Source organism: Cervus elaphus, chromosome 5 (assembly GCF_910594005.1).
Source record: "Cervus elaphus chromosome 5, mCerEla1.1, whole genome shotgun sequence".
In the NCBI taxonomy this organism is placed as follows: Eukaryota; Metazoa; Chordata; class Mammalia; order Artiodactyla; family Cervidae; genus Cervus; species Cervus elaphus.
In genome coordinates, this window is record NC_057819.1 from 93,838,955 (window position 1) to 93,862,547 (window position 23,593).

General features: G+C 40.0%; 1 protein-coding gene across 1 annotated transcript in view; it reads left to right on the forward strand.

Annotated features, from left to right (window-relative positions):
* Positions 1 to 11,145: 11,145 nt before the first annotated feature.
* The window catches only part of EFCAB5 (EF-hand calcium binding domain 5), a 100,294-nt gene continuing 87,846 nt past the window's right edge, over positions 11,146 to 23,593 (forward strand). Inside the window, exons 1-4 of the mRNA XM_043903287.1 lie at positions 11,146 to 11,276; positions 15,578 to 15,668; positions 16,055 to 16,117; positions 19,041 to 19,122. Coding sequence (XP_043759222.1) covers positions 15,627 to 15,668; positions 16,055 to 16,117; positions 19,041 to 19,122 — 187 coding nt within the window. The 5' untranslated portion in view covers positions 11,146 to 11,276; positions 15,578 to 15,626. The remainder of the gene's footprint in view (positions 11,277 to 15,577; positions 15,669 to 16,054; positions 16,118 to 19,040; positions 19,123 to 23,593) is intronic.

Genomic DNA, 23,593 nt, shown 5'->3' on the forward strand with positions numbered 1-23,593 from the left:
CTCGCAGACTGACGCGCCGAGCGGGCGGCTGGCTGGCTGGCTGGCGGGCGGTTCGGCAGCTGCGGGGCACAATGAGCGCTCCCAGTGCGCAGGCGCCACCTGTCAGCAACCGCCTCTCCCCTCCTCGCGCGCCGCCGCCTGGCCGTAACCCTTGAGTTGCCGGAAGCCGGCCGGGTGCGTGCGCCTGGGGCCGCCGCCCCCTCTAGGGGTTTCCCCCTGGGCTCCGGGAATCGCGCGGGTTAGGCCGCGCTGCGAGTTTGAGGGGGTGGGTTTGGGAGCGGGTTCTGCGGCTGGGGAGGGGGTGTCGCTGGAGTCCCCACTCTTGAAGGACAACCTTCCCCCACCCCCCGAGGTTGGGCGCACCGCTTAACCCACCTTAGTGAGAAGAAACGGAGGTGAAAATCCTGAGGCGAACGAGTTTCCGGGTGGGAAAGGGCGCCGCGGGGTTTCAAACGCTTCCTCTGAGCGTGGATGGGACTTTCTGGGCTGGAGACCTTACCGTTGACCCGGCTCTCGAAGGCTTTTTTCTGAGCTTTCCCACCCTTCCGATCTGAGTCCATGTTTTATGATGAGACTTTTTGAAAGAAAGAAGGATTTGTAATTTTATACCCCGAGAGTCTTCATGGTACCCTCGTTCTTCCTCTGATACCCGGGCCCATGTCTAAGGGCTCATTCATTATTCCTGAAGTGCAGGGAGGCCGAGAGAGACTGGGGGAAGCCGAGTAAGCTGGGCTCACGGAGTTACAAGGGTCCAACCTGCTATTTACCTCCCACTTGCTTCCTGTTGGGAAGAAAGTCTCTTGATTAAACAGGATTAGCTCGTTGGGGTTTTCCTTCTCTTCGTCTCTAGATTTTATTATTTCATAGACATATGCGAAATGTCGATTGAATATTCTAAAGAAATAGTCTTCTAAAAGGTAAATCATCAGCTGAACCTAAGCCAAGAATATAATGAAAAATCAAAATTTAAGGGGGGCGGGGGTGGAAATCGCACCCTGTAAATACCATGGATTGATTACACAGAGAAAGAGAGTTGACAAGGCTATTTCTCAATTTGAGTGGATGTGCTGGTAAATACCACCATATATAACATGTCTGTAAAACGGAGACATTCAGGAGTTTGCAGTTATTAACCCACCGCCACTTGTTTGTCACTCAAAGTCTCTTGGATCTTACTGCTTCTTGTAAATTGGCAGAGCTGCCTTGAGCCCTTTCTGGCCGCTGTATGGTTAAGTGCCACTGGAGCCCTCTGTGCTGAGCCTTTGTTCTCTCCCTGGGGCCCTGTGGTTGAAATAATTAGCAGGGAGGTTCCATGAGAATCAGACACTGAGGGTCCCTGTACTGTACAGTCCTAGGTCGAATGTACAGCAGAGAAGCCAGCTGGTAGGCTTTTGCCCCCTGGTGGTGGTCAAGAGTGCCTGCGAGCCAAAATTAAACAAAGATGTACGGTTCACAGATTAAACAATCTGACTGTGTTTTTCCCAGAGCTACTTAGTAAACAGGAAAAGAGCAGACAAAGTTCAGAAGTAAGAACTTTGAACCAATGCTTAGCAGATGAAACAGGAAGCTATATGCCTAGGAAAGAATTTTACATTGCTGAAAGCTGAATGAACACAAATAAATGAAACATGGCTTATTAACCAAAGTATAGTTCTAGAAAAAAGTGTTATTCAAATTCTGTAAAGCAATTATCCTTCAATAAAAAATAAATTTTTTAAAAGTGTTTTTCAAATCAATAGGTCTTAGTAATGTACTTCTGACTCAGGGACAGCAACACTGATTATCTGCTTTTATGTAGCAACACCATCTTAAATTCTTTTGGACAATGGTAATCTTACAGTGCAAAATAATCTTACAGTGGGAAAGAGCACACCTTAGCAATTAGAGATCTTGATTCTAGTTCCTCGCCTCTGTAAAACCTTGAGCAAAAGTTTTTGAGTTTTAGTTTATTTCTTCAACAGAGTTCTAACTCAGGATTCTTGTTCTCAAGTGAAAAAAACGTGAAGTGCAATATAAACTGTAAAACCCCATGTGTAATTAAAATAATTTTGTTATTCTCTTAAGTTTGTTCCAAGTGCAGTTGGCATTTTCTGAGTATACCCTATGTGTAGAAAATAGCATCAAGCAAAAAGGTAATAAAAATATTTTAAAATACATGATTCCATGCCTTTTCTTAACATCAGGAAAAGTAGATTTGTGGTCAAGACATGTCTCATTTTTAGGTAGTTATAGAACATCTTTATTCACCGCAACTGAGGTGATAAAATTCTGGTCAAAATTAGGATTGTAAGGTACCCAAATTCACATAAGGTTTGTAATAGAAAGCTAATTTATCAACAGGAGAAATATCTTTTCCTGGTGTATGACTTTTTAAGGAAACTAAGATTTGGAAGTTGTTGGTGCATGTTCATTGAGTCATTCACCATTAATTGAGAAAATAGTGTGTATCATATACTAGTCACTGTTTTAAAAACAAAAGTCTGTCTATCTCTCACAGCTTGTTAGCAGTGAAAAACTCATCAAATAATTACAGTAGGCTTTAATGGTACTGTTGTTTCAGTCGCCTCCGCTAGGCCCCATAGGAAATACATACATACATACATACATATATATATATATATAAGAAATCTAGAAATGTACAAAGTGCTTTAGAAAAACAGAGGTCTGGGCAAATGCACGCTTTATGATATTGGCTTTCAGTCTTTGCCTACAGTCCCAGTACAGCCACATGGTGAACTGATCTGGATCCTTGTGCCATTGGAGTTCATTTAACCCTTAACTTGTATTACTGTTCTTCAGGGGTGAAATTATAAGAGCTTTTGCAATTTCTGTGATCAGCTAGTTCTTAAGCTTTGAGAACCTGATGAAAACTATTAACCATCTCCCCAGAAAGATGCACTTACATATTTCACACACCCTGATATCCATTAAGGGGCTCTAGGTTAAGAATCCTGATCTAAAGTTTAAAACAGGGTTTTTCTGGTGGTCCAGTGGTTCAGATTCTGCCTTGAAATGCAGGGGATGTGGGTTGGATCCCTGGTCAGAGAACTAAGATAACATATTCTGTGGAGCAACTACTGAGCCCATGTACCACAGCTAGAGAGTCCATGTACCACAACGAAAGATCCTGCATGATGCAATGAAGATCCTGCATGATGCAAGTAAGACCCAATGCAGCCAAATGAATAAATCTTAAAAAAATAAAATTTAAAGGAGTGGCTCTCAACCTTTTATCATGACATCCATAGAAATCATGATGATATTTGTTCAGCACACTGGGATAAATTAGAAGGGATTTGGAAGCAATAATGTGGGGCTTGGTGGAAAGAAGTTATTTTCTCTATATAGTTATAATGTGAAAAAAAAATTAAGGATATTAGTTTGATATTAAATATTGAATTTGCATGAGCTTCCAAATAAAGTTTGTCAAAAATTTAATGAAAAACCCAAGATTGCTTCCGTAAACATAACATTGTCTATGTAGGGTTTTATGATCGAAATGACTGCATCTAATTCCTGAACAAGACAGTTTGACAGTGATCACTTAGTAGTCATTATTGATGAGTATTTATATTCATCTTATATATATTGATGAGAACAAGTAGGTGATGAATTTAAAATAATTTCACAACAATTCAAAATTTACAAGCATAAATTATATATGACTAATAGCTCTTACTTTTTCCACACCAGAAATCATAATGCGATAATATCTTATGATAACATGATTGGATTTAGAATCCACTCAAACTTTTTCATATTAAGTATAATTTACAAAATAATGATGAAACTTCAATTCACAGAGTATGGCTGTATTATGAGAGCAATAATTCCACAGCTAACTTGGATGTAACAAAAGGACACATCAGCCATAAACAAAGGGAAGAATTCAATATATATAAAGAGATGGAGAGCTGAATCCATGAGGAGTATCTGACAGACCTCCCTGCCTTTCTTGGCCACACATTAGGCTCTGAGTCCTGCTCCTTGAGTGCCTGGAACAAGCACTCCTCCAGCAGCTTCAGGGCTCAATGTTTGTGATGAGCAGCAATATATACTCCAACAGGCCTATGAAAGTGATGTCCTAGAGATAGAACATTCCTTGGCTTTGTTCCTTTATTCGAGGATACTTTCTTTAATAAAGCAAGTCCCCCATATGCTTGCCTCCTATGGGACCACGGGGCACACTAGAATGGATCATCAGACTGATTCTTTGGGTTACTCTTTGAGAATTCTTATGTCAAACTGCTTCTGGCCAGGGGTGAATTATGTAGAGGCACCAGCCACCCTAGTCCTTTCAGGCCACTCCTGGGACTGCATGGATAGCCATCTTGCAGTACATCTGTAACTCACTGATCACACACCAAATAAAGTATGTCATATAACAGACTATAGTTTATATAGCTAAGCTTGTTAAAATGTGAGGGGAAAATTGTCCTTAATAATCCAACCTCTTACATTTGAAATGACAAGTTAGAAAGTAATAAAACAAGTAGGAATCGGGACTTCCCTGGTGGTTTAGTGGATTAAGAATCCACCTTGTCAAACAGGGAACTTGGGCTCAGTCCCTGGTCAGGGAACTAATAATCGCCAGGCTGCAGAGCAACAAAGATTCTGCATACCACAACTAAGTCTGCAGGCCACAATGAAAAATCCCGTGTGCTGCAATTAACACCTTCAATTAAGCCAAATAAATAAATATCCAAACAAACAACAAAAAAAAACCAGATAGAAACATATACACATAGAGTATATAATAGCTAAGAGTGAGTGGAGTATGATTGAGTCATATATTGCCTCTGTGCTGTATTTAGTTGCTCAGTTGTGTCCGACTCTTTGAGACCCCATGGACTGTAGCCTACCAGGCTTCTCCATCCTTGGGGATTCTCCAGGCAAGAATACTGGAGTGGATTACCATGTCCTCCTTCAGGGGATCTTCCCAACCCTAGGATCGAACCCTGATTTCCCGTATTGTAGGCAGATTCTTTACCATCTGAGCCACCAGGGAAGCCCATATTGCCTCTACCTGGTTGTAATTTTTCTTAAATTTTAATAATTTTATACTAACTTTATTTGATAGAGTCCAGATAGGAGATAGAAACCACACCAGTTAATTGAACAGGTGATTTAACAAGAATTGTTAACTAGGTATGAAGTTAAGTGGGTGACTGAAAAACTAAAAAGAGAAATTAAGGTATGACAGAGGTAGTGACTGTTACTACCTTTAGGGCTGAAAAACAACCTAAACAAAGGAATTAAAGAGGAAAAAAAAAATCACAAACTTGGAGGAGTGATCTCTCAGATCTCTGAGAAGGCACTTCCTGACTGGTGTTGGTGTCTCTGAGCTTAGATGGGGGTGCTTGAGGGGACCCAGAAGTCTGGGCCCCAGACCTCTACAGCAGAACCCTGGCTGGTGTCAATGAAAATTACAAAACTGTAGAAAAATGGCAAACTGGTTTCAGCTATTGCTACAGAAAGAATCTCCTACTGCCAGAATAAAGAAGCATTGCTGGAGTGAAGTGTACTGGAACCAACACACTACAGGAAGCAGTCATGAGATAGACAGGAAGGAACAAGCCTCTTGTCCTTCCTCAGCCTTGGGGTCTCCCTCCAATGCCCCCAATTAGCAGAGCTTAACAGAGCCAGCTGGCAAGGCAAAGAAATGTGGTTTTCACACTCCAGCTCCAGCATGAAAGAAAATTACAAAAGGAGCTGAGGAAATAATTTTAATAACGGGCAATTGGCTGATGTGGAAATTGATACCAGAAGTGGAATCTATCTTCCATCTTCTGGTTTTGCATATATCTCATGAAGACAGCTAATGACCTTGCTCCTTTTGCTCCCCAGACCCAATCAGCATAATGTTATCAATGCACTGGATCAACTTAATGCTGATTGGAAGGTCAAGATGCTCAACTTCTCTGTGGACTGTATTATGGCAGAGAGCAGGAAAACTGACGTAGCCCTGAGGCAAGACTGTGAAGTTATATTGTTGGTCTTGCCAAGTAAAAGCAAATTGCTTATGGTGTTTCTTGCCAGTTTGTATGGAGAAAAAAGCATTTGCTGGATCACTAGCAGCATACCAAGTGACAGGAGTTGTGTGTTGATTTGCTCCAGTAAAGTTATTATATGTGGAAGAGCAGCTGCAATTGGAGGCATCACCAGATTAAATTTATAATCACTCATAGTCATCCTCCAAGATCCAGTTGCCTTCTTCACAGACCAAACAGGTAAGTTAAACTGATGTAAGATAAGGACTTCCCTGGTGGTTCAGTGGCTAAGACTCCACACTCCCAGTGCATGGGGTCTGGATTCTGATCCCTAGTCAGGGAACTAGAGCCCACATGCTGCAACTAAGAATTCACGTGCAGCAGCTGAAGAACCTGTAGGGAAGATAGCACAACTAAGACCCAGTACAGCCAAGTACCTAAATAACTTTTTTTAATTGGCATGAGATAGATTTCATCACACCTGCTTCTTTAAGTCTTTATTGGTATCACTAATCTCTGTAGTTCCCCTTCATCCCCAAAAAGCAATGATTTTTGTTTACTCTCTAGTGTGTGTATATAAGGGGGAAGGAGGTTTCCAAGGGCTTCAACTTGGCTTTTCATACTGTAATGGTCCTTATTCCAGATCAAAGGGCCAAAATGGAAATTCTGCCAGTTGCCAGGTATCCTAATTGTATATTCAAGAGCTAATGAAATATCACAGAATGGTTCTATAGCCCACTGCGATTCAAACTTGAGTTAAGACTCCATGCCTGGTATAAGCCCCACTTAAACTGGTGGAATGCATTTGGGTCCCCCCAAATTAGCACCAATTAATGCCAATGTTTAGAAATCCTTGCAAAACCTGAATATTGATTTTTCCCCCATTACACAGTCATTTTAGGAAGTGGCCACAGTTGTCTGTCGAAAAGATTCGGGGGAAGATTTTCAGTATACACTATGGCAGTGCTACAGAATCGTTCCTTAAGGGGATCCAGCCTTCCCTTTAAATTAAGGGGCTCAGGTCTGGAAACTGGGAGAGAGAGGTCAGAACTCTTTACTGTGGGGACTAAAGTTGTATTTTGGGCCAAAATATATATAGATTTTAAGATATTATATGTAGAGACTTACCTTGTGGTCCAGTGGTTAGACTCCTCTCTCCCAGTGAAGGGGGTCAGGATTCAATCCCTGGGCAGGAAACTAGAAAGAACCCCGCATGCTGCAACAAAGAGTTCGCATGCTGCAAATAAAGACCCCACATAGTAGTAGTAGTATTAGTTGCTCAGTGATGTCTGACTGCGATCCCATGGACTGTAGCCTGCCAGGCTCCTCTGTCCATGGGATTTTCTAGGCAAGAAAACAAGTGGATTGCCATTCCCTTCTCCAGCAGGTCATCCTGACCCAGGATCATCCCGACCTACTGTCCATCTCTGGGTCTCCTGTATTGCAGGCAGATTCTTTATCAAAATATCTCACATACTGCAACTTAAAAAAAAATAATAAAGAATCCCACATGCTTCAACGAAGATTGATGATCCCATGTGCGGCAACTAAGACCCGGCACAGACAAATAAATACCGAAATATTAAAATAAATAAATATTATGTGTGAATGATCAGTACTTTGTTAGAAAGTGAAAGAAACTGTCAGTCGCTCAGTCATGTCTGACTCTGTGACCCCATGGAACTGTACCCCACCAGGCTCTTCTGTCCACAGAATTTCCCAGGCCAGCATACTGGAGTGGGCAGCCATTCCCTTCTCCAGGGGATCTTCCTGACCCAAGACTCAAACCTGGATCTCCTGTGTTGCAGGAGATTCTTTACCATCTGAGCTGACTGGCCATCTATTTTAATCCTAGGACCACCCATAATCATTTAGCTGAATGCCAAAAGAAATCTGATTACCACTGTATCTCTACTTTTCTTTATGTGCCCACTTTGTCTTTGGTGGATAAACACTGCCATTTGGCCTCGGCTACTCAAATGGATCATCCCATCATGCTTTGCCTACAGGAGAAAGCCAACATAGAGCTTTTCAAGGATACAAATATTCCCACGCACTAATGTATTTTGCATTGCTTTAGTAAAGGAACCCTCCCCCAAGTCCTTTCAGAGGATATACTTGTGGGGAGTAGATATGCAAGTCAATAGGTGACATATCTACCCCGTATCCCTAAGCCTTTTGATTCCTCTTACATTAATTATCCAGAGAAGTTCCTGTACCTTAGCTTTATTAAACATAGGCCACTATGGAGTCCAAGTTTCAGTGAACTTACCAAATAAATACTGAATGTCACTTCCAGCTGTAGGTGCTAATGCATTAAATCCTTAATTTCTGATACAGGTACCCAACTCAAAAAAGTCCAGTCAACCCAGTATTATATTTCGTGCTCCTTCCTTTAACTCCCTTATAATATACTCACATAAACTCCCTGGGCTTCTACCATAAATAATAATTAAAATGTTTTACCATGAAAGCTGTTTCTCGAGCTTATGGTTGCCAGGGCGGGAGGGATAGTTAGGGAGTTTGGGATGGTCGTATACATACTACTATCTTTAAAACAGATAACCAGTTGCATAGTATATGAAATTCTGCTCAATGTTATGTGCCAGCCAGGATGGGAGGGGAATTTGGGGGAGGATGGATACATGTATATCTATGGCTGAATCTCTTCCTTGTTCACCTGAAACTATCACAACATTGTTAATTGGCTATACCCAATACAAAATTAAAAGTTTAAAGTTTGAAAAAAAATTAAAAAATAAACTCCATAGGGTTGTGTAAGAATTAAATGAGATAAAACATGTGAAAAAATATTGTAGAAAATTAAGTCATGTTCAGTGTCTTCTCAAAAGCAAAAACAATTAATTTCTGCTAGGGAGGTTAAAAAAAAAGCTGTTTCCACCTGGTCAGACTTTGTATTTGCCTTGCTGGAGCATTTTAAAATCATATTTTAGCTTTTTTCTCAACAGGGCTGCCACCAGAACACAGGTGTCATGAAAACCACTGCTAAATCTACTCATATCAAAATCATTGTGTTGTTTGGGCATGTGGATGTGGCAAGTCTACCACTACTGGCCATCCGATCTACAAATGTAGTGGGATTGAACAAAGAACCACTGAAAACCACAAAGAACCTCCTTTGAGAAGGAGGCAGCTAAAAACCTCCTTTGAGAAGGAGGCATCCTTCAAGTATGCCTGGCTCTTGGACAAACTGAAAGCTGAGCATGAATGTGGTGTCACCATTGATGTCTCCCTGTAAAGAAACCCAAGACCAGCAAGTACTATGTGACCATAATTGATGCCCCAGGACACAGAGGCTTTACCAAAAACACGATTACAGGCATATATCAGGCTGGTTATGATGTTCTGATTGTTGCCACTGGTGTTGGTGAATTTGAAACAGGTGTCTCCAAGAAGGGGTGATCAAAGAGTAAGCTAACTAACAACTAACTGTTAGCATTAACAGAATGGATTCCACTGAGCCACTCTACAGCCAGAAAATCTATGAAGGGACTAAGGAAATCAACACCTACATTAAGAAAGTTGAATCCAACCCTGACATAGTAGCATGGGTGCCCATTTCTGGGTGGAATGGTGGCAACATGCTGCAGCAAAGCTCTAACCTGCCTTGGTTCAAGGGATGGAAAGTCACCCATAAAGATGGCAATGCCAGTGGAACCATGCTGCTTGAAGTTCTGAATTACATCCTGGCCACCTGACAAGCCCTTGCATCCGTCCCTCCAGGAAGTTCAGTTCAGTTCATTTCAGTTCAGTTGCTCAATCGTGTCCGATTCTTTGCTACCCCATGGACTGCAGCACGCGAAGCCTCCCTGCCCATCATCAACTTCCAGAGTTTACTCAAATTCCTGTCCATTGAGTCAGTGATGCTATCCAACCATCTCATCCTCTATTGTCCCCTTCTCCTCCCACCTTCAATCTTTCCCAGCATCAGGGTCTTTTCAAATGAGTCAGCTCTTCGAATCAGGTGGCCAAAGTATTGGAGTTTCAGCTTTAGCATCAGTCCTTCCAATGAACATTCAGGACTGATCTCCTTTAGGATGGACTGGTTGGATCTCTTGGCAGTCCAAAGGACTCTCAAGAGTTTTCTCCAACACCACAGTTCAAAAGCATCAATTCTTTAGTGCTCAGCTTTCTTTATAGTCCAACTCTCACATTCATACATGACTACTGGAAAAACCATAGCTTTGACTATATGGACTGTTGTTGACAAAGCAATGTCTCTGCTTTTCAGTATGCTGTCTAGGTTGGTCATAGCTTTTATTCAAAGGAACAAGTATCGTTTGATTTCATGGCTGCAGTCATCATCTGCAGTGATTTTTGGAGCCCAAAAAGATAAAGTCTCTCTCTGTTTCCACTGTTTCCCCATCTATTTGCCATGAAATGATGGGACCAGATGCCATGATCTTAGTGTTCTGAATGTTGAGCTTTAAACCAACTTTTTCACTCTCCTCTTTCACTTTCATCAAGAGGCTCTTTAGTTCTTCTTCACTTTCTGCCATAAGGGTGGTGTCATCTGCATATCCGAGGTTATTGATATTTCTCCCGGCAATCTTGATTCCAGCTTGTGCTTCATCCAGCCCAGCATTTCTCAGGATGTACTCTGCATATAAGTTAAATAAGCACAGTGACAATATACAGCCTTGACATACTCCTTTTCCTTGGAACCAGTCTGTTGTTCCATGTCCAGTTCTAACTGTTGCTTCCTGACCTGCATATAGGTTTCTCAAGAGGCAGGTCAGGTGGTCTGGTATTCCCATCTCTTTCAGAATTTCCCACAGTTTATTGTGATCCACACAGTCAAAGGTTTTGGCATAGTCAATAAAGCAGAAATAGATGTTTTTCTGGAACTCTCTTGCTTTTTTGATGATCCAGCAAATGTTGGCAATTTGATCTCTGGTTCCTTTGCCTTTTCTAAATCCAGCTTGAACATCTGGAAGTTCATGGTTCATGTACTGTTGAAGTCTGGCTTGGAGAATTTTGAGCCTCCAGGAAAGATATCTACAAAATTGATGATGTTGGTACTGCCTCTGTGTGTCGAGTGTAGACTGGTGTTCTCAAGACTGGTATGGTGGTCACCTTTGCTCCAGCGTTACAACTGAAGTGAAATCTGTTGAAATGCAGCATGAGGTTTTGAGTAAAGCCTTCCTTGGGGTCAATATGGGTTTCCTTATCAAGAACTTGCCTCTCAAAGATATTTGCTGTGGTGATATGACTGGTGATAGCAAAAATGACCTATGGATGGAAGCAGCTGACTTCACAGCTCAGGTGATTATCTCAGACCAGCAGGTCAAATCAATGCTGGATATGCCCCTGTGCTGGACTGTCAGTTCACATTCTTGCAGGTTTGCTGAGCTTAAGGAGGTAATTGATCATCATTCTGAGAAAAATCTGGAAAGTGGCCCCAAATTCTGGAAATCTGGTGATGCTGCCGTCACTGATATAGTTCCTGGCAAAACCCATGTGTATTGAGAGCTTCTCTGACTATCCTCTTCTGGGTCATGTTGCTATTCGTGACATGAGACAGACAGTTGCTGTGGCTGTCACCAAAGTAGCAGACAAGAAGGCAGCTGGAGTTGCCAAGGTTACCGAGTCTGCCCAGAAAGTTCAGAATATTACCCCCAATACCTCCCACCCCCATCTTAATCAATGGTGGAAGAACAGTCTCAGAACTCTTTGTCTCAATTGTCCATTTAATAGTAAAAGACTGGTTAATGATAACAATGCATCATAAAACCTTCAGAAGGAGAGGAGAATGTCTCAACCATTTACTCTATATGTGGCAGTTTTAAGTTAGGTTTTAAAATCAGTGCTTTTTAATGGAAAAGACCAAAAATCTGTCACAGAATTTTGAGACTCACTGAAACAAAGTTTAATGAGAAAAGAAAACGCTGAGTTACCAGTCTACTAGAGGAGCTGGTTGTGGTGAGTTTTGAGGAAAATGGGCATCCCCTTGCAAGACAGTTGCCCCGGATGAGATTATTATAAAATTTTCAATTAAGAGAAGGATAGTTTTTACAAATGTTCCTTCAATCACTAAGTTGTGTCCAACTGTTTACGACCCTTCAGACTACAACACACCAGGCTCCTCTGTCCTCCACTGTCTCCTGGAATTTGCTCAAATTCACATACATTGAGTCGGTGATACTAACCATCTCATCCTCTGCTGCCCCCTTCTCCTTCTGCCTTCAATCTTTCCCAGCATTGGGGTTATAAAATACAGGAAGACAAACTTCTTTCACTGACAAAAAAAGGCTCAAAGTGACTCATAAGTTTGAAATTATCAGTTTCCCTTGTCCAACTAAATGACCCCACACCAGACTTCAGTGTACTCCTTCCCAATCAGTGTCCCAATTTTCACCTAAATAGCTGACTGGGGTTTGAATTCAATTAATATTTTAATTCTGCAATCCATAATTATTGGTTAATTGACCCCTTTATCATTATATGATGACCTTTTTATCTCATTACAATTTTTAGCTTAAAGTCTATTTTTTCTGATATAAATATAGCCATCTCTGCTCTGTTTTGGTTTTCAGTTGGGTGGAATATCTTTTCCCATCCCTTCACTTTGAGCCTGTGTCTGTCCTTAAAGCTGGGTTTCCCAGGTGGTTCAGTGGTAAAGAATCTGCCTGGTGATGCAGGAGAAGCAAGAGAGGCGGGTTTGATCCCTGCAGGTTTGGTCCCTGGGTTTGGAATATCCCCTGGAGTAGGAATGGCCACCCCCTAAAGTATTCTTGCCTAGGAAATCCCACGAACAGAGGAGACTGGTGGGCTGCAGTCCATGGGGTTGCAAAGAGTCAGACATGACTGAGCATGCACGCACATCCTTGAAGCTGATGTGAGTCTCTTGTAGGCAGCATATGTGTGGGTCTTGGATTTTTTTTAATCCATCCAGCCACTCTATGCATTTGATGGAGAATTTAATCCATTTTATTGATAGATGAGGACTTACTCATCTTATTAATTGACATCTAATTAAATGCCATCTTGGGACTTCCCTGGTGAATGGCTCAGACTCTGCACTCCTAAAGCAAGCGGCCCCAGTTTGATCCCTAGTCAGGGAACTAGATCCCACATGCCACAACTAAGAGTTCACATGCAGCGTCAAAGATGGAAGGTCCCAGGTGCCACAACTAAGACCTAGGGCAGCTTAAATATATATAATATATATTAATTATATAATTATATTAATTGTATAAATATATATTATATTAATTATAATATATTTATATATTTAATGCTAATATATATTAAATATTATACATTTGTATATATTATATATTTAATATATATAAATATAATATTTATATATGATATATATTTATATATAAAATATATGTATTTATACATATATGTGTGTGTATACACACACACACACACATATATATTTTTTTAAGGTGAAAAAGTTATCATCATTCTCTCTTCCCCCAGTGTTTCACACTGGCAGTCTTTGCTGGCAGGGTCAACTTTTTTAAAACACCAATTTCATCGCATCTTGTCCTATCCTTAAAAAGCACAAAATAAAATCCAAATTCCTTGATTTATTGTGAGTAACTCTTTACAGTTGAAAAATTACGTTTTTGGCCTCATCTTCTGCCACTTTCTGTTTTATAACTATGCTCTGCTATGAAAGCTTCAAATACTTTTCAAACTTTCATTCCCTAGCGTGTAACGTTCCTTCTGCCTCAGATACTATTTCCCCCCTCCTTTGCATACACAAAAAGTCTTATTAGTCACTTAAAATCCAGCTTGGAAATCTATTTTTCTGTGAAAGCTTCTGTGACCTCCCTGGGTAAATTAATTGCCTCTGTGTTCCTTAACATTTTGTATATGTCTCTACTTTTGTCCTAACAGATGGTATTGCATCTGTTTATCCTGTTTTCTCTCACTAAACTAGGAACTCTTCAAAAGCAGATCTTATCCATCTTTTTAAAAAAATATGTATGTATTTATTTGGCTAGGCCTGGTCTTAGTTGTGACCCGTGGAATCTTTAGTTGTGGTGTCTGGAATCTAGTCCCCTGATCGGGGATTGATCCAGGCCCCCTGCATTGGGAGCACCAGAGTCTTAGCCACTGGACCACCAGGGAAGTCCCTTATCCATCTTTTTAAGCCCAATGTCTGCCTGCATATAGAAGGTCCCCAGTAAAAGTTTATTGAGTTGAATTTATCTGGGTGTATCTAAACAAAACCAATTTGAAAAGGAACGGGAAGAAGTTTTCTAGCAGGAGATGGACACCGTAAACAAAGCAGCCTGGGAGAATGCACTATTGGGACCTAGCGAAGAAATCAATTTTATCTTATTTATTATTTATGAATTGCTTCAAAAAGACTTTGAGGCAGCTATTTTTAAGTGTTCGACACTGTTGTCTCCAAAGGTAGTACATTGGGTTTATTCGAGCAGAACATATGTTGCTAAAAAGAAAGTGAATACTCCAGCACATTATACATGTGTGCTAAGTCACTTCAGTTCTGTCTGACTGTTTGCGACCCTGTGGATTGTAGCCCTCCAGGCTCTTCTGTCGATGGGATCCTCCAGGCAAGAATACTGGAGTGGGTTGCCATGCCCTCCTCCAGAGGATCTTTCCAACCCAGGGATCGAACCTGCATCTCTTATGTCTCCTGCATTGGCAGATGAGTTCTTTACCACTAGCACCACCTGAGTAGCCCCTGAAAGTGAAAGTGAAGTCGCTCAGTCGTGTCCGACTCTTTTCAACCCCGTGGACTGTAGTCTATCAGGTTCCTCTGTCCATGGGATTTTCTAGGCAATAGTACTGGAGTGGGTTGCCATTTCCTTCTCCAGGGGATCTTCCCGACCCAAGGATCGAACCTGGATCTCCCTCATTGTAGACAGACACTTTACCATCTGAGTAGCCCCTAGCACATTATAAATAAGCCATTTCACATTAAAAAGTCTGTGGATTGTAACTTTCCTAGAGGAAGAAGTCATGTGTATGAAATTTACTTTTTATGTAGCACCTAGTGACACAAACTCTTAAATGATTTTTGGCACAACACTGATTTTGATCATCTGTGACTGAATCTGTAGTCATTTGCAATGAAGAAGGGGAGGTGGTAATTATCCATTTTTATTGCTTAGTATGAATAAATAAACCAGATAAATCATATCCCTCTCAGAACTCCCCCCTCCAAAAATACTTTTTAGCAAGGTTATTATTCTAATGTCTGTCTTTTTCACACAAATTAGGTAGCCAAAAGAGTTTCACTTCATTTCACTTTGTAATTTCAAGAATTAATGAGGATGATGATAATGTTCTAAAAATTCAATTGCATTACTGTTGCTGGTTTTTTTTTTTTTTAAACGCTAGTGGTGATGCCTACTGTGGTATTCTCCTGTTTCCCTTAGCACTGGCCTAGTACTAATCTAGCTTAGGTCAGTAACAACAGTAATAACAGTAACACAGTTTGAGAAGTTTACCGGTTGAGAACTTATTACCATTCAATAGAATGGTGGGATGAGGTGGGGGTGGGGGCAGGTTTTGGTCTTTCAGAGCATTTTTGGTTGTTTGTTAATGTTTTCTTTCCCTCTTTTTGTTATTAATACTAGTCTGGTAATACTTTTCCTTACCATTTGGTGATACCTTTTTGTGGTCGAGATGAGTGAGTCAGCACCTCAAGAGGAACCTAAACGTGCTCAGGTATCTGGTCTGCATAGTTTCTAACCATTTAACCATGAGAGGATTTGAGATTCAACATTCTTGGGGAAATTGAGATGCAATGTCGTATACTATCATTGAATTATTTCTCTTTTTAATTGAAGCGTTCTGCATTAAGTTTTGACGAAAATGGGGTCAACTAATAGTTACATCACAGTGGCCTGCTTCCAGTTGCTTGGTATTCTTGGTATATAACAAGTCTGTTACTGTTTGAATTTTTTAATACAGCTACTCTATGTGATTTTATTTGGTATGATGTTTACTCGTGAATTTTTTACATAAAAAATTTTTCTCTGCTAGAGTATAAAACATTAGTTTTATTTCCAGCCCCTATTGGATACCATTTACTAAAACTATGTCCATTTCAGGAAAATGGAAAAGAAGACAAAGAAAGGAACCAGGAAGGAAGTGAGGCAGAAGAGCCTATTCAGGTAGAGTTTTCATGAATAATCGGATGTTAATGCTGGAGAGTAACTGGAGAAATTAATTTTCCTAGGCAAAAAAAAAAAAAAAAAGGTGTGGGTATTCAAAAAGATAAAATGGCAAATGGGAAAAAACAAACCCATGTTGATTATTAAGCTGACTCATCTGACTCAGTTTCAGGACACTTCCACAGAGAGGTAAATTATTTGTGAAGAGCTATTATGACTTTATAGAAATGGTATGGACCTAACAGAAGATGAAGATATTAAGAAGAGGTGGCAAGAATACACAGAAGAACTGTACAAAAAAGATCTTCACAATCCAGATAATCACAATGGTGTGTTCACTCACCTAGAGCCAGGCATCCTGGAAGTCTGTGGGCCTTAGGAAGTCAAGTGGGCCTTAGGAAGCATCACTACAAACAAAGCTAGTGGAGGTGATGGAAATCCAGTTGAGCTATTTCAAATCCTGAAAGATGATGCTGTGAAAGTGCTGCACTCAATATGCCAGCAAATTTGGAAAACTCAGCAGTGGCCACAGGACTGAAAAAGATCAGTTTTCATTCCAATCCCAAAGAAAGGCTATGCCAAAGAATGCTCAAACTACCGCACAATTACACTCATCTCACACGCTAGCAAAGTAATGTTCAAAATTCTCCAAGCCAGGCTTCAACAATACGTGAACCGTGAACTTCCAGATGTTCAAGCTGGTTTTAGAAAAGGCAGAGGAACCAGAGATCAAATTGCCAACATCCACTGGATCACTGATAAAACAAGAGAGTTCCAGAAAAACATCTATTTCTGCTTTATTGACTATGCAAAAGCCTTTGACCATGTGGATCACAATAAACTGGAAAATTCTGAAAGAGATGGGAGTACCAGACCACCTGACCTGCCTCTTGAGAAATCTGTATGCAAGTCAAGAAGCAACCGTTAGAACTGGACATGGAACAACAGACTGGTTCTAAATAGGAAAAGGAGTATGTCAAGGCTGTATATTGTCACTGTGCTTATTTAATTTATATGCAGAGTACATCATGAGAAATGCTGGGCTGGAGGAAGCACAAGCTGGAATCAAGATTGCCGAGAGAAATATCAATAACCTCAGATATGCAGATGACACCACCCTTATGGCAGAAAGTGAAGAAGAACTAAAGAGCCTCTTGATGAAAGTGAAAGAGGAGAGTGGAAAAGTTGGCTTAAAACTCAGCATTCAGAACACTAAGATCATGGCATCTGGTCCCATCACTTCATGGCAAATAGATGGGGAAACAGTGGAAACAGTGGCTGACTTTGTGTTTCTGGGCTCCAAAATCACTGCAGATGGTGACTGCAGCCATGAAATTAAAAGGCACTTGCTCCTTGGAAGAAAAGCTATGACCAACCTAGACAGCATACCAAAAATCAGAGACATTACTTTGCCAACAAAGGTCCATCTAGTCAAGGCTATGATTTTTCTAGTGGTCATGTGTGGATGTGAGAGTTGGACTATAAAGAAAGCTGAGCAGCGAAGAAGTGATGCTTTTGAACTGTGGTGTTGGAGAAGACTCTTGAGAGTCCCTTGGACTACCAGAAGATCCAACCAGTCCATCCTGAAAGAGATCAGTCCTGACTATTCATTGGAAGGACTGATGCTGAAGCTGAAACTCCAATACTTTGGCCACCTGATGCGAAGAACTGACTCATTTGAAAAGACCCTGATGCTGGGAAAGATTGAAGGCGGGAGGAGAAGGGGATGACAGAGGATGAGATGGCTGGATGCCATCACCGACTCAATGGAGATGAGTTTGGGTAAACTCTGGGAGTTGGTGGTGGACAGGGAAGCCTGGCGTGCTGCAGTCCATGAGGTCGCAAAGAGTCGGACATGACTGAGTGACTTAACTGAACTGATTATGACTTTATTGATAAAGTTGGCTTTCTAAAATCAGCACTGTTATCCTGCATATGACAATCACCAGTTATTAGGGGAACTTCACTATCATTCTGAAAATGTAATTTCCAAGTTAATCATTTAAGTAACTTTGTGTTTAATAAATAGAAGGCTTCTATGAGGAAAAATATTTTAGAGAAAAGGGGAGGCAAGTGAAAACAGTTATATGGATTCACCATTAAGTTGACTAATGTGAGTCTTAAAATATTCTGTTACCACCCTTTTAAAAGTATATCAGGGAGTTCCCTGGTGGTCCAGTGGTTAAGAATCTGCCTTGCACTGCAGGGGACATGGGTTTGATCCCTGTTTGGAAATCTAAGATCCTACATGCCTTGGAGCAATCAAGCCCAAGCGCCATAACTAGAGCACCCACGTGCTGCAACTATTGAGCCCATGTGCCACAAATGCAGAGTCCATGTGCCCATAAAGAGAGATCGCACATGACCCAGTAATGATTCCACGTGCTTTGACCAAGACCAGCATAAATAAATATTCTAAACTAACTTTTAAAGAAGTGTATTAGGATGAGTACAAAAAGCTATTTTACCACCATTTATTCATAAAGCTAAAGTTTACTTTTCTTAATGAAGATGAAAATGTTTTTCTCTCCACCACAAACTTGGAAAGTGATTCTAATAGTCAAAGAAAACAGCAGCATTTTCAAAGGTTTAGAGATTCAATTTCACTCCACTGTGGTCTCAAATTATGTTTTTAGAAAGTATTGTATAATTCAAGGATTAATGTACATCTGGAATAATATTCTTAGCCTATTTCTTTGTTAGCCGTAGGAAGATATGATGACATGGTGAGCCAATGAATGTAGTAAATAGACTGTGATTATTGCTTTGCTTCTAATACACAGCATTAAATCCTAGGAAAATCAAGGAGGAATGTTTGGCAACTTTTACAAGGAATTTATCTGCATTCTTTCTTTGGGAGAGCTGATGCAACTTTGATGAAAAGGAATTTATTTTTTAACTGGTATTTCTTTTCTCCTTTCAGTATTCACAGAGTATGTCAGACAGTTCGGCAGTAGGCACCTGCAGTAATGTGACAGGAGCAGCAGCAAACAAAAAATCCCAAGGTAGAGAACTAGCTTTTCTCCTACACACCAGAATGTAAAACTATTACGAAGTTTTCATTGGGGATGGATTCTTTAAGACTTTGCCTTTCAAAAATATAATACCAGGAATGAATATACACACACATACTTTAGTTATTGTTCACTTGCTCAGTTGTGTCTGACTCTTTGCAACCCCATGGACTGCAGCACATCAGGCTTCCCTGTCCTTTACCATCTACCAGAGCTGGCTCAAACTCATGTCCATCGAGTCAGTGATGCCGTCCCACCATCTCATCCTGTCGTCCCCTTCTCCTCCTGCCTTCAATCTTTCCCAGCATCAGGGTCTTTTCTAGTGAGTCGGCTCTTCACTTCAGGTGGCCAAAAGTACTGGCGCTTCAGTTTCAGAGTCAGTCCTTCTAATGAATATTCAGGGTTGATTTCCTTTAGGATTGACTGGTTTGATCCCCTTGCAGTCCAAGGGACTCTTTTTTTTTTTTTTTATTAGTTGGAGGCTAATTACTTCACAACATTTCAGTGGGTTTTGTCATACATTGATATGAATCAGCCATAGATTTACACGTATTCCCCATCCTGATCCCACCTCCCACCTCCCTCTCCACCCGATTCCTCTGGGTCTTCCCAGTGCACCAGGCCCGAGCACTTGTCTCATGCATCCCACCTGGGCTGGTGATCTGTTTCACCATAGATAGTGTAGATGCTGTTCTTTTGAAACATCCCATCCTCACCTTCTCCCACAGAGTTCAAAAGTCTGTTCTGTACATCTGTGTCTCTTTTTCTGTTTTGCATATAGGGTTATCGTTACCATCTTTCTAAATTCCATATATATGTGTTAGTATGCTGTAATGTTCTTTATCTTTCTGGCTTACTTCACTCTGTATAATGGGCTCCAGTTTCATCCATCTCATTAGGACTGATTCAAATGAATTCTTTTTAATGGCTGAGTAATATTCCATGGTATATATGTACCACACCAAGGGACTCTTAAGAGTCTTCTCCAACCCACAATTCAAAAGCATCAATTCTTCAGCATTTTGCCTTCTTTATGGTCCAACTCTCACATCCATACATGACTACTGGAAAAATCGTAGCTTTGACTATATGGACCTTTGTCAGCAAAGGTCTCTGCTTTTTAATATGCTGTCTAGGTTGGTCATAGCTTTTCTTCCAAGGAGCAAGTGTCTTTTACATACATACATATATATGTGTATATATAATATTTTTTTTTTTTAACTATAGCATGCGATGTGTGGAATCTTAGTTCCCTGACCAAGGATAAAACCCAAGCCCCCTGCAGTGGAAACACCGAGTCTTAACCACTGGATAACCAGGGAAGTTCAGCCAGGGTTATTTTAAATGCAATTTGGGAAATAGTCAATGCAGGAGACCTGGGTTCAATCCCTGGGTTGGGAAGATACCTTGGCAAAGGTAACAGCTACCCACTCCAGTATTCTGGCCTGGAGACTGTATGTCCATGGGGTTGCAAAAAGTCAGACAGGACTGAGTGACTTTCACTTTCACTTTGAAATATATTCCCTTCAGACCTACTGTATAGCACATGGAACTTACAGCGCATGGAACTCTACTCTATGTTATGTGGCAGCCTGGATGGGAAGGCAGTTTGTGGGCGAATGGATACATGTGTATGTTTGGCTGAGTCCCATTACTGCCTGCCTGAAACTATCACAAGGTTGTTAACTGGCTATACCCCAGTACAAAACAAAAAGTTTAAAGAAAAAATATATTCCCTTTACTTTCTATTGATACTTTTGAAGCAACTTTATTAAAGAGAAAATTTACCTAAGACTGGACTGACACATAGCAGACAACCCATAAATACAAAAATCTCGTGATTCGACCTGCCTGTCGTTTTTCTGTTTCTTCTTTTTACCTCTGTACTTGACAACACATTTGTTCTGTTTGACATTTAGCCCAATCCTTAATCCAAATTCTACATGATTATGCAGGTTGAAAATTTATATGATCAAAAGGCAACAACTAAATAGGCAAGATAGTCATCCCTTTTACTACTGTTCTTCTAATTTTAGATACTTAGTGAAATCCTATACTACATAAAATTTTCACAATATTTAAAATTTAACAATTTATATTTTTTCTTCTTTATTTTTATTTTTCTTTTTTGTTTATTTATTTATTTATTTTGACAATTTATATTTTAATTGACGTTCTTTCAAATTTAGTTTACAGCTATCAAATGTTTAATATGTGCTAGGCTGAACTGTAACAATAATTATTAAAGCATTTTCTAAACTATAATTTGCTATATAGATGCTAGCTATAACTTATAGATGCTTACTCTTCTCCAAAGTATTTTTCTGTGTTTTAAACCAATTAAAAAATTTATTTACTATTTCTTCTTATTAGTTCATATTATAATACATACACATGAAGAATCAAACTACTCAGCATTTATTTTGCCTTCATTATAAACTTTCACAGTTCACTAACTTTTAAAGTTTCTTGGCAAGTCCTTCCCTCCCTGCCCCTACCACAGTTTCCTGATTTTGCGTCCTCCTCACTCCCGCCCTGCACCACCACTACCCCATAAATCCCTTTGCCTTTACCATACTCACATGGACCAGGTTTATAAATAAACTCTTTCATTTTGAACTTGCTAAACAGAATTGTGATCTAGGTAATTTCCTATAAATTTAATTAGGTGTTCACTTTAATCAGTTTATGGCCAAATCTGTACCTGCAAATTACCATTCTTTAATTTATTGCCTCTCTAGAAAACTTGTCAAGAGTTTATGGTCTTTCCTATTCTCATACTTTGAATTTGTTACTGCTTTATAATGTACGATAGAGGGAAATGTATTGTTTGAGTAAGTCTCTTCATCCCACTATATGATATACATTGAAAATATTGCAGTTGCTTGTTGCAATATCAAATGCAATGCAATGTATTTATTTATTCAGTGATCAGTCACTATTAATTTTAATATTCTAAATAAATCTCCCTCTGTAAATATGTATGTGTTTCTGTATGTGTATGTGTGTGTGTGTAATAAGTGGGAAGAGGAACTGTTTTTCCAATTTCACAAAAGAAGTGTCTTTATCTTTGTTATATGCTGTGCTATGCTTACTTGCTTCAGTCCTGTCCGACTCTTTGTGACCCCATGGACTGTAGCCCTCCAGGCTCCTCTGTCCATGGGATTCTCCAGGCAAGGATACTGGAGTGGGTTGCCATGCCCTCCTCCAGGGGATCTTCCCAACCCAGGGATTAAACCTGTGTCTCCTGTGGCTCTGCGATGCAAGCATATTCTTTACCACTGAGTCACCAGGGAAGCCCATCCTTGTTATATACTTGTCAAAATTAAAATGATATTATTTTGCCAGGAAGCTCCCAGAATACACTCAAATACTTATCTTTGCATAGAAAATATTGTGCCTAAATGTACCACGTGAATTCCTCATTTCTTTCCCTGGTTATTACATTTTTCAGACTATGAGCTTAATTTCAGACTATGAGCTTAACTTGTGTTTTGAGAAATTTTATTTCTTTTTTTATTGATTTGCTCAGCTTTATTCTTATTACACAGCCCTAAGTTTTAAAAAATTCTGCAGGAAAATACCTTTTCCTTTAGCTATTGAATTTTAATGCCAATAGTTTTAATAGTGCTTCTCTTCCTCCTCTCACAGTAGTTTTTCTATATTATGTACAAATGTTAAGAAATCCTGACATGATCAAGCCAGCTGAGCTTCAGACAGGACCTGTGTTTTAAGAGAACATGGCACATATGTTGAGTAGCCCTGCTGGGTCAATTTTCACCAGTTTAATCAGCAGCCAATCCCTCTAATGTATGCCTTCTGTGAAGAAAGAGTCTGCTAGAGCTTATTATAATGTGAATTATAATTCATTCCTATTTGTGTCCTTAAATAGAGTTGTGCTGAGGCCATGCCCAGCAGTGGGCCAGGTACTGAGTGCAGAAAATGATGAAACTCATTTATAAAAATCACTGGACTTTTCAGAATATGAATAAGGAATTTTTTTTTGTTTCTACTTCTTTAATTGAAAGCATTTGTGCCCGTAGTGCTTGAGTAGGACTTTGTATGTTAGAAGGTGGGTTGACACAGAGGTGAGGATGTGCATGTTGGGTAAGTATTTGAAAAGCTCTTAATTCCATAGAAGTTTAGAAAGTCCTGAAAAAGAATTTCAGTGCTTAGCATAGTGCCTGGCACTATGACATCAGTAATTACTTATTGAGTGAAGATGTAAATGAATCAATCTATCTGTAAAAGGTTTAGGAGTATATAAGCATAGGCTAAAAAACCCAGTATTTGCTTGAAACTGTATTCAATTAAACTCCTTAATTAATTTTCCATTGGGGCAGTTCTGTAATTTATGAATTCAGAGATCACCTAATCAAAGGACTGCTACTGATAGGCTTATTCAGAATCCTGATTTACTGACCCTGCTATTGGTGTGTCTCCTTTTATTTTCTTGGTTTTA